The sequence below is a fragment of the Sinocyclocheilus grahami genome, unplaced genomic scaffold, assembly GCF_001515645.1.
Source record: "Sinocyclocheilus grahami isolate Dianchi unplaced genomic scaffold, SAMN03320097.WGS_v1.1 scaffold1785.1, whole genome shotgun sequence".
NCBI lineage: Eukaryota > Metazoa > Chordata > Actinopteri > Cypriniformes > Cyprinidae > Sinocyclocheilus > Sinocyclocheilus grahami.
In genome coordinates this window covers 99,872-111,392 of record NW_015506964.1, presented here as the reverse complement: position 1 = coordinate 111,392, position 11,521 = coordinate 99,872, and the positions used below count along the sequence as shown (strand labels likewise).

Genomic DNA, 11,521 nt, shown 5'->3' with positions numbered 1-11,521 from the left:
GGGGGGGGGGGGGGGGTTCTCTGGGTTTGGGCTATATTCCGAGCTCGGAGCCCTCCTTCAAGATAGCACGCCAAATATGCTTACTATTGGCTAAATCCTATTATATGTAAGTGTGAACTCGTGAAATGCATATTAGAGAGGCACAACTGAACTGAATAACTGAACTCCGCCCGTGATCTTGTAATCCCGCACACTCTGAGCTAAAAAACGACTCTGTGCTCACACTTCATCGTTATAGCAACACGAGCATTATCCGTAGCAAAAGCATTATCCGTGGCATTAGGTAAACCGATTATGTCATACTCACCAGGAAGATTCGTTTCACACATGTGAACAAACAGAGCTCCGAAGACAACAAAAGTTGATGACGTATTCAGCAGATGCCCTTTTATACTTTTGGTTACCCGCTTATGACGTCACGGGCCACGTGGACCAATAGGATTGGCGTTGTTTTACACATGCTTCAGACACCGGTCATGCTGGCAGCATTCCCCAAAATGTCCCCTAGAGGGGGACGCAGCTCGAAGTTCCCTTGAAGGGGAACTAACCTGCATTCTTTGCGTACTTTTATAGGCAGCCTAAAAACTTCTTACATATAGTACCTTTAAAGAATTTTTTTGTCCCTGAAAGACAAGAAAATCACAATGAATCATTGAGCTCAGTGCAATAGAGGCATTAGACATTTAGTTTGTTCACATACAGTATATTTAAAATAATTTCAAGCAAGCGTTCAATAAGAACTCTCATTCTATTAATATGACTTAACTATTGAGTTTAGGATCAGATTACACTTAATATTCTCTCTATTCTCACTAACTGTGAATCAAAGGTAATTAAGGTGACTTGACTTGACTTGACTTAAGTCATTTAAAATTTCTTCAAGATTGTTGTGTTTAATATGGGTTGTTTTCTGACCGCAGGTTTACCGGCACTCGTTCACGGCGTCCTACATCATATACAGCATTCACACCAGGTGGAGTAAGAGCTTTTACTGATCTCACTGTATCTCACAGACATTCAGAGAATACAGGGAATAGGATTCAGTCTTTAAACAGGACTTTACTTTAAGTGTTGTAGGCAGAACCATGTGAAATGAGCTGAGGGGTTCAAATATCGTGAAGCAAAGTACTTCGTTACAGTGTGCAAGTAAATAAGTCCTGATAGGAGAGAAGGAGTGGTGGAAATTAGAAATATTTTGAACGTGCTGCCGTGATGTTGAACGCTGTTCTGATCATCAGTGTTTGACAGGAGCGCTGAGATCCATTCAGCTCACATTCACCCATAAAACACACCAGTAGATGAGCAGCATCAGCCAGCAATCACCTACTGCAGCAGAAACACACCAGCTGCTGATAATGTCAGTCTGAAAACTGTGTGTGTGTCTCTCTCTGTGTGTGTGTGTGTGTGTGTGTGTATGTGTGTGTGTGTGTGTGTGTCTGTGTGTGTGTGTGTGTGTGTCTGTGTGTGTGTGTGTGTGTGTGTGTATGTGTGTGTGTGTGTGTGTGTATGTATCTCTCTCTCTCTGTGTGTGTGTGTGTGTAGGGAGGTTCTGCAGCTGGATCCTCCGGAGGTCTTGAACTCTAAACTGCAGCACGCGGCGTGGGGTGTTCAGGGCCAGCAGCTGGTGAGCTCTTCTTTCGTTATTCACATTTACTCTTTACCTTCAGACACTCCTCAAATAGTGGAGCTGTTGATTCCAGAGTGACGGTCTAGAAGACTAAATGTGTTAACAGTTACGTATTCGCATTGTGTTTGTGTTCGGTTTTGATCAGATCATGTTTTGAGATGGTAAGGAGGTTTATAGCAGATTGTGAAACTTAATTGCTTTGAATGCACAGACGTGTTTCCGAGTCACTACTGTGCTCATTTATGTGCTAGACAATGCTATAAATACAATAAATCCAGATCATCTTTATATGTTGTCATATCAGCAAGCCCTAAAACCCGCTCTATATAAAGCACTAATACGTTATAGACATAACAGTTCGACTTTGAAATTAATCTGACTTGACTTGAGGACACACTCTGGATTCAAACTCGAGTCATGTGTCTAAGCAGCGTGTCAGAGCACATGCAATAACACTGAATAAAACACAGCCAAGTTTAAGTGTAGTTGCAGTATTTAAAGTTGGAATTCCTGCAATTTTCTGTAATTGTAAAGTTATACTGTGGTTTAATAAGAGCATGATCAAGATTGATTTTAAATATCCCCTGTGTGTGTGTGTGTGTGTGTGTGTGTGTGTGTGTGTGTGTAGGTGTACATATTTGAGAATAATATTTACTATCAGTCGGACGTCAGGACTAACTCGCTGCGATTGACTTCATCGGGGAAAGAGGGCGTCATCTATAATGGCATCGCTGATTGGCTCTATGAAGGTGAGGCTCAGTTATATCTCTGTTTATGAGAAGATTTAAGAAATATATGATGATGATGCATCTTTCCTCTCGTGAGACACAGTAAGTGTTGTCCAGTTTTCTCTTGTGTAAGCTGATTGTAAGTTAGCTCTCAGTTTCCCCAGATGAAGAAGAGGGCTGTATGGTGAAGCTCAGGTGTTTGTGTTTGACTCTAAGATCTCATACAACACAAATAAAAAGTCTTGTAACTCTTGTTTTGTTGGCAACACGCATGCACAGAGGAGGTCCTTCACACGCATGTGGCGCACTGGTGGTCACCTGACGGCGAACGCTTGGCCTTTCTGGTCCTGAATGACAGTCTGGTGCCAAACATGGCGCTGCCCACTTTCACCGGCTCTACATACCCTAAAGGCAAACAGTACCCGTATCCGAAGGTAACATCCTCTTGCTCAGATGTACACTACATGGACAAAAGTGTTGGGACACACCTCCTAATTATCAAACTCAGCAGTTTCAATCAGATCCATTTGGCACAGGTGTTTAAAGTCTAGCACTAGCCATGCAGTCTGCATTTACAAATCTTTGTGGAAAAAATTGGTTGTTCTGAAGAGCTCAGTGAATTCAAGTTCCAGTGTCAGTTCATTACATTTTATCCCTGACAGATATTCCACGCTCAACTATAAGTGGTATTATTGGAAAGTGGAAGTATTTAGGAACTGCAGAAACCACGTAAATTCACAGAACGTCTCATCAAATGCTGAGGCTCATGGTGCGTAAAAGTCGCCAGAGGTCTGCTGATTCGAGAGCTGAAGAGATCCAAACTACCACAGGCATTAATATCAACACAAAGACTGTGCAGCAGAGCTTCATGAATGGGTTTCAATGGCTGAGCAGATGCATGAAGCCTCACATCACCAGTGCAATGCCAAGTGTGGGATGGAGTGAATAAAGCACACAGATACTGGACTCTGGAGCAGTGGAAACCTGTTCTGCACAGCGGCCAATCACACAGTCTGACGGGCGAGTCTGGGTTTGGAGAACAATACCTGCCTGACTGCATTGTGCTGACTGTTACGTTTGCTGGAGGAGGGATGATGGTACAGGGCTGTTTCTCAAGGGTTGGGCTCCGCTCCTTACTCCCAGTGAAGGCAAATCTGAATGCTTCAGCATACCAAGACATTTTGGACAATGCTGTGCTTCCAGCCTTGTGGGTACAGTTTGAGGAAGGGCCTTTTTTATTCCAGCATGACTGTGACCCAGTGCACAAAGCAAGCTCCATAAAGATGTGGTTGGATGAGTTTGTTGTGGAAGAACACTGAGTTCTGAACTCAACCCCATCCAACACCTTTGAGTTGAACTGGAACAAAGATTGTGAGCCAGGCTTTCTCATCCAACATCAGTACCTGACCTCACAAATGCTCTACTGGATGAATGGGCAAACGTTCCCACAGAAACACTTCACAATCTTCTGGAAAGTCTTCCCAGAAGAGTGGAAGTTGTTAGTTGTTAACGGAGACAAACTCCATATTAATGTCAATGTATTTAGAATGTCACGTCATTAATGTCCCTATTGGTTTAACGGTCACGCGTCCCAATACTTATGTCCATATGGTGTATCACGTGGTTAGGGGGGACAATTAAAGACACAAATGGCATTATTTTATGTAAAATGAGCATAAAGTATTAAAAGGGTGAAATAAGAGGGAAATTCTGGGTTGCCTTACTAAAGCCTGCTTTTCACCCAGAGCAGTTTTTGCAGTGTTAACTCTGTATTTTGGTGCCAAATGTACATTGTGAAACAATTCAGTGTTATAACGTCACGCCTCAGTGCTACAGACACCCAATCACATGCTTTAGACAGTCACGGAAAAATTGTGTGGCATAAACAAGAGTTTCAATGCTTGAGGGGAAAAATGTGAACTGAAGTGAATAGACCATTTAATTCTTCTCTTTATAGTCCAAAAAATTCACTCAGAAAAAACTTTATAGTATTGTACAATATATAATATGAAGATGTGGGAAGCTAGAGTCAAATGCTGCGTTCGTCCAGTTACTGCGAATAAGAAGGAAGGTACAGCGTGAAACATCATTTTACGAAGACCACAATTAACTGTTAACCCAGGTACGAGCAACATTGAAACGTGAAACAAAATTCCATTTGGATTCCATTAAGCAGGGTGTAGAATGACCCAGAGTTAACTAGTTCAGGTGTGTCCATGTAGGATATTGACTGGAGCACAGCGACGCTCAGAGAGTCCACTGAGACTCATGCATGATGGGTTTGATACAGACACTCACTTTGATTTCTTTTTACCTAATTGAGTGACATTCTGACATTTTGAAATGTGAGTCAATTGTTTAGAGACATTTTCGGACAGTGGTATGTTGAAGGAAATGTCAGATTTTTTTGTCATCTGTTCTTGGTGCAAACATTAAATTATTTCCGTAGTTGTTTTTATAACTGCAAATGTTCACGCGTGTTGTGTTTGCAGGCTGGGCAGCCCAATCCCATGGTGAAACTGTTTGTGGTCAATCTGTACGGACCGACACACACACTTGAACTCACACCACCAGATGAGCTCAAGCTCAGGTATGGAGTTTGTGTGTTCGGATCTGCGCTGGAGACTCAGGCAATACTCTGACGCTCTCTGTGTCTGTAGGGAGCACTATGTGGTGATGGTGAAGTGGATCAGTAAGACCAAGACAGCAGTGCGATGGTTAAACCGAGCACAGAACGTCTCTATTCTGACTGTCTGCGACTCCACCACTGGAGCCTGCATCAAGGTAAACACACACACACATACACACACACACACACGCATACACCCACACACACACGCAACTTACACACACACACACACTCACTCACTCACTCACTCACACACACAGCTGTGCGCTTCATGAGGAAGATGATGATAATGTGCTTTATAGATGAATTTGTGTCTGTCATTGTGGTGGTGATGATGATGGTGTTGTTTCTTTACAGAGGCATGAGGAAACATCAGAAGTTTGGCTCTCCAGACAGGTGAATCTCCACTAGATGTTTGCATCATGATCTTCTGTCACTTGAGTTTAATCTGGTGTCCCTCGGCTGCTTCTGCAGAATCAGGAGCCGTTCTTCTGTCGAGACGGCAACCGTTTCTTCTTGACAGTGCCAGTGAAGCAGGGAGGACGAGGAGACTTCCAGCACGTGGCCATGTTCACCTCTCAGGTACAGACATGGCAGCACAGAGCGGCGTCTGGGTCTGTGTATGTGATCTGTAGCGTGTTTGTGTTTCTGCAGGCGCGTGCGGATCAGAACGAGCTGCGGCACCTTACATCAGGGAACTGGGAGGTGACGCAGATTCTGGCTTACGATGAGAACAGCCAGAGCATGTGAGTAAAGCATCCAGTACTTCACATGAAAACCAGGCTTCTCTACAGCCAACACGCATTTCCATCAAATAATGCAAACGTGATCTAACTATTGCCCTGTCCAAATACCCACACCTGCGCTCTTGGCCACTTGAGAGAGCGTGCACAAGACTGTCCCAGGTCTTAAAAATGCTAAAGCGCAGTGCCCTCAATGCACACTAAACCTACACTATCTCCAATACTGCTCCGGAGCGCTATTCTAGGCTTAGTGTATCCCATCATGCATCACGATCTGGAAATAAATTGTGAGACTTTTTGCCAAAATCTCGCGAGAGGTCACGGAAATCTTTCATATGCAAGTTAAAATATTAATGTAATAATTAGATATTACATATTAGGGCTGCACGATAAATCGAAATGAAATCGAAATTGCGATTAGACAGAAGCTGTGATTGTCATGTGTATCTTTCAGTGAAGCAGGGTTCTGTGATCAGCAGTAAATCTCTATCTGAAGGCCAGAGAAACTCCAAATACACCCCGCAGAAGAAACCCAGGCAATCCCTACAGTGCTAGCTGAATAAACAGAAGATTGAACTGCTTTCATTGATTCAGCGTGACTAATAAACACACGACTACGACAATATATGGTTTATCTGAGTTCATCTTATTATAATTCTCATTAATATAAAGTAAATCTATAATGCAATGCTAATCGACATAGCCTTTATCACTGCTTAGAATACTATGAAATATGTTGCGTGCCTTATTCTGTGTAAGAAGCCACATCATCTCACAGAAGGATTTATTTCAAACACTCGACTGACGTTACGAAGTGAGTTTGGAGTAAAAATATGTTATTAAATGTGGTATTTTCACATGCTTTCAGATGGAGCAGCATTTACTACACAGCCGTAGTTCACTGAGAAGCTACGCAAACAGGTGTCATTATAATAATTAGATTTTATAATAATACGATTATATTGTCTGCAATTTTTTTTGTGTAGTTTGTCAGAGAACTACGGCTCTGTGTAGTAAATGCTGCTCCATCTGAAAGCAGGTGATGGAGATTTACTACTGATTACAGAACCGGGTTTACTGACAAGATGCGCATGACAATAGCATTTGATTAATCATGCAGCCCTATTACATATAATTTGGTTGAAAAACAAAGTGTTGCGCTTTTTTTGGTGCAAAGATGAGTAGTGGTGATATTTATTTTGTACAACATTTGCAACTGATTTCGTTCAAAACCGTTGCGTTCGATCCTTCGCTGGCTGTGCTGATTTAAATCTAGTGGTTCTGTTGTGTTTGTCACAAGTTCAGTGACGCAGGTAGTGACGATTCTCTCCGGCCAATCCGTGATCAGCAGAGTTTACATGTCACGTTTTGGTAACGGTACGGTTCACTTGGAAACTCAACCGAGGTGGTACTAAAAAAAGTACCAGGTACTGTACCCAGTGGAAAACCCCCCAAAAGTGAACCGTACCAAGCCGTACCATGCAGTGAAAAAATACTTATATTTTTGTAGTTTTTATTTATTGTTTGGATTTATGGAGGATTTGCTGAAAATTTACTCAAACTCATCTACATCTTGGATGACCTGAGGGTGTTTCTTCATCAGAACAGATTTATTTGCTCACCATTTGATCCTCTGCGGTGAATGGTTGCCATCAGAATGAGCATTCAAACAGCTGATAAAAACATCAAAATAATCTAAAAGTAATGATTCTAGTCCATTGATTAATGTCTTGTAAAATGAAAAACTGCTCGTTTGAAAGAAACAAACCAATAAAGTCATTTTCACTGTAACCTTCTGGTCAAAATACAAGTTTGTAGTTCACAATAACGCTTTCTCCAGTGGAAAAAGTCCCACTCCCTTTTGTCCTTTCACATCACAACCCACTGACACATTTTCACCCATTCACTGCAGAGGATCCAGTGGTGAGCTAATGATATAATGTTTAAGTTCTCCAAATCTGTTCAGAACAAGAAACAAACTCATCTGCATCTCGAATGGCCTAAAGTTGAGTAAATTTTAATTTTTGGGTGAACTATTCCTTAAAAGGAGGAATGGGTGCTCAGAGCAATTAAAAACTTGCCTTATTCCCCTGCAGGCCTGATTATGGTGTTATTAATACTAGGGCTGCATGATTAATCAAAATTAAATCGCAATTGTGATTAGGCAAAAGGTAGGGCTGCACGATAAATCACATGCGGTAGTCATGCACCTCTTGTCAGTAAAGCCGGTTCTGTAATCAGTAGTAAATCTCCATCACGTGCTTTCAGATGGAGCAGCATTTACTACACAGAGCCGTAGTTTACAGACAAGCTATGCAAAAAAATTGCAGATGATATCATTGATATTATGAAATATTGTGTAGATTCTCAGTGAACTACGGCTCTGTATAGTAAGTGCTGCTCCTTCTGAAAGCAGGTAAAAATACCACACTTAACTTTTTTTTTACTCCAAACTCACTTCATAATGTCAGTCGAGTGTTTGAAATAAATCCTTCTGTGAGATGATGTGGCTTCTTACACAGAATAAGGCTCGCAACATATTTCATAGTATTCTAAGCAGTGATAAAGGCATTGCATTATTATATACTTTATTATAAGGAAAATTATACTAAGAACTCAGATAAACCATATATTGTCATAGTCGTGTGTTTATTAGTCACGTTGAATCAATGAAAGCAGTTAAATCTTCTGTTTATCCAGCTACCGCTATAGGAATTTCCTGGGTTTCTTCTGCGTGTGTATTTGGAGTTTCTGCGCAAGAGCGCCCTCTGGCCTTCGGATGGAGATTTACTACTGATCATAGAACCGTGCTTCACTGGCAAGATTGCGATTTATCGCAATTTATTGTGCAGCCCTAGCAAAAGCTGCGATTGTCATGCATATCTTTCAGTGCAGCACAGTTCTGTGATCAGCAGTAAATCGCCATCCGAAGGTCAGAGGGCGCTCTTGCGCTGAAACTCCAAATATGCCCCGCAGAAGAAAGGTAACAGAATAAACAGATAAACAGAAGATTGAACTGCTTTCATTGATTCAGCGTGACTAATAAACACACGACTACGACAATATATGGAGTTCATCTACAATATATGGTTTATCTGAGTTCATCTTATTATAATTCTCATTAATATAAAGTAAATCTATAATGCAATGCTAATCGACATAGCCTTTATCACTGCTTAGAATACTATGAAATATGTTGCGTGCCTTATTCTGTGTAAGAAGCCACATCATCTCACAGAAGGATTTATTTCAAACACTCGACTGACGTTACGAAGTGAGTTTGGAGTAAAAATATGTTATTAAATGTGGTATTTTCACATGCTTTCAGATGGAGCAGCATTTACTACACAGAGCCGTAGTTCTCTGACAAACTACACAAAAAAAATTGCAGACAATATAATCGTATTATTATAAAATCTAATTATTATAATGACACCTGTTTGCGTAGCTTCTCAGTGAACTACGGCTGTGTAGTAAATGCTGCTCCATCTGAAAGCAGGTGATGGAGATTTACTACTGATTACAGAACCGGGTTTACTGACAAGATGCGCATGACAATAGCATTTGATTAATCATGCAGCCCTATTACATATAATTTGGTTGAAAAACAAAGTGTTGCGCTTTTTTTGGTGCAAAGATGAGTAGTGGTGATATTTATTTTGTACAACATTTGCAACTGATTTTTGTCCCTTAATTAGAACCACCGCAAATTAAATTGTGTCGTGTTATAGGGACTACTGAACAGATATTTAGAAGTTGATTTTAAAATGCAAAGTATTTTAGATAAAAATAAAGCTATGTAAACGCTTGCATTTTTACAACACTATAAGTGTGTCCCATCAGGTAATGAAAAGTTCGACACACACTTGAGCTCTTGGGCCAAATACAGGAAATACATCATATAAGTAGTCAAGTGCTCAAGTGTGTGTATTTGGATGAAGGGTAAGTTACACGTGATCACAGTGTTTTGAAGGCACTGTAAATGTCTGTCTGTTCTAATGCAGATATTTCCTGAGCACCGAGGGCTCCTCGAGCCGCCGGCAGCTCTTCAGGTGAGATTCATGTGTGTTCGTGTCCGTTCCTCAGAGTTAAACCTCAGATTCATGAAACTTCAGCACTGTGTCCTGATTTAATGAACGTGGGTCGTGTTTACAGTTTTTCTCGATTGCTAACACACAATTCATGAAACAATTCACCATTTTCTCACAACTATAACCACAATCTCAAAACAACACACAAACTTGTGCAAACCTCAAACTTCCAGGTCAAAATCAAATAGTTTAGTCAAAAACATGTTCTCTTTTGTCAGACTCAAACTTTGGCCTCAGATGACACACAAACCTGTCAACCCTGACACACTACTTCACTGCCTAGAGAACACTAGTGAGATCAATTCAAAACACTGTTACAAAAACCTCCTTTTGGGAAATAGGAATCCTTTTGCTAGTCAATCACTGTTACAGTATACAACATAAATAGAGCGGTGCAGATACAGTAAGATTCAGCATTAAATTGTAAGAAAAGTTTACTGTCATTACACTACTGTAAAGAAATCTTACAGTAAATGAAAAGCACTAGAAGAAAAAAAGTACAAAGACCAAACAACTGAATATACAGTAAACACAGATTGGAATATACTGTCAGTCAGTGGGTCCTACAGGTGTACGGCTGTGCGCACTGTGAGTATCATGAGCACTCAGACTGATCTGAGATTTGAATCTGAAACATTTCAGCAGTTATTATAGGCCTGTGTGTCCCGTATTTCTGTCGACTGAACCACCCATGCCATTAATTATGAATTTATCAGTCTTTTGCATGCCAAAGCCAATTTCTGCATAGAAATATTACACCAAATAGAAGCAGAAAATCGTGCTATATGCACTTTCATGAGATCGGGTTAGCCTACAACAATTACAGTTTTTCTCATTTGCTTAAACACATTTCTTGAAACTATGCCTCGTATTCTCAAAACAGTAAACACAAATCCATAACGTCTCACCCAATTCCCCAAACATCCTATTTTCAGGTCAAAATGAAGCTCTACACTCAATACCATTCACTCTTGCTGAAAAACCAAACTTTTCCCTCAGACATCACACACAAGCTTTCAAAAACACACACACTACAACATAGTATTACACACTGGTGAAATACATTCAAAACAATACTTCCAAAACTGGTAAGTTATGTTGCTTGTGGTTCTCCCCCTCAAAAACCTTTTCACATGAACACAAAAGACACAACCAATGTATACATTGGCACATTTTTATTCATTCATGAACACTACACAGTACAACACACACACAAAATATTCTGCCTCAGCATCCCATCTTTGGTCTGGGTCAGGCCAGAAAATCTTGTCCACATCACAGGCTATATTGGCCCTAGCCAGGCAGCGAGAGTAAAATCCTCTTGCATGCCTGATCCACCCCTGGCATGCATCTACTGATATGTCTAGGCAGGCTTCTTCCATGGCCTGGAGGAGGTGAGCACGGATATAAGGTTCTCGGTCATACACTTTCCACCGCCATGCCAAAAAAAACTCCTCTATCGGGTTTAGAAAGGGAGAGTATGCAGGCAGAAAGATGTTAGAAAACCTCGGGTTATTGGTAAACCAGTCACGAACCAGAGCAGCGCGATGGAAGCTGACATTAACCCAAACAACAATGTAACGAGGCTGCTCTGGCTGTGCTGGCTCCCTGAGGTTCAGCTAGAACATATGCTCTTTTAGACCGTGAAGGAAAGCAAGGAGGAGCACAGTGTTATAGGGTCCTAGAATGGCATGACGGTGGAG

At 41.1% G+C, this 11,521-nt stretch overlaps 1 protein-coding gene across 1 annotated transcript in view; it reads left to right on the top strand.

The window, feature by feature from the left end:
* The window catches only part of LOC107572644 (inactive dipeptidyl peptidase 10-like), a 32,383-nt gene that overhangs the window by 14,623 nt on the left and 6,239 nt on the right, over positions 1-11,521 (top strand). The window contains exons 5-14 of the mRNA XM_016259069.1: positions 921-973; positions 1,543-1,624; positions 2,256-2,376; positions 2,635-2,789; positions 4,848-4,945; positions 5,016-5,139; positions 5,342-5,380; positions 5,459-5,566; positions 5,639-5,730; positions 9,732-9,779. Coding sequence (XP_016114555.1) covers positions 921-973; positions 1,543-1,624; positions 2,256-2,376; positions 2,635-2,789; positions 4,848-4,945; positions 5,016-5,139; positions 5,342-5,380; positions 5,459-5,566; positions 5,639-5,730; positions 9,732-9,779 — 920 coding nt within the window. The remainder of the gene's footprint in view (positions 1-920; positions 974-1,542; positions 1,625-2,255; positions 2,377-2,634; positions 2,790-4,847; positions 4,946-5,015; positions 5,140-5,341; positions 5,381-5,458; positions 5,567-5,638; positions 5,731-9,731; positions 9,780-11,521) is intronic.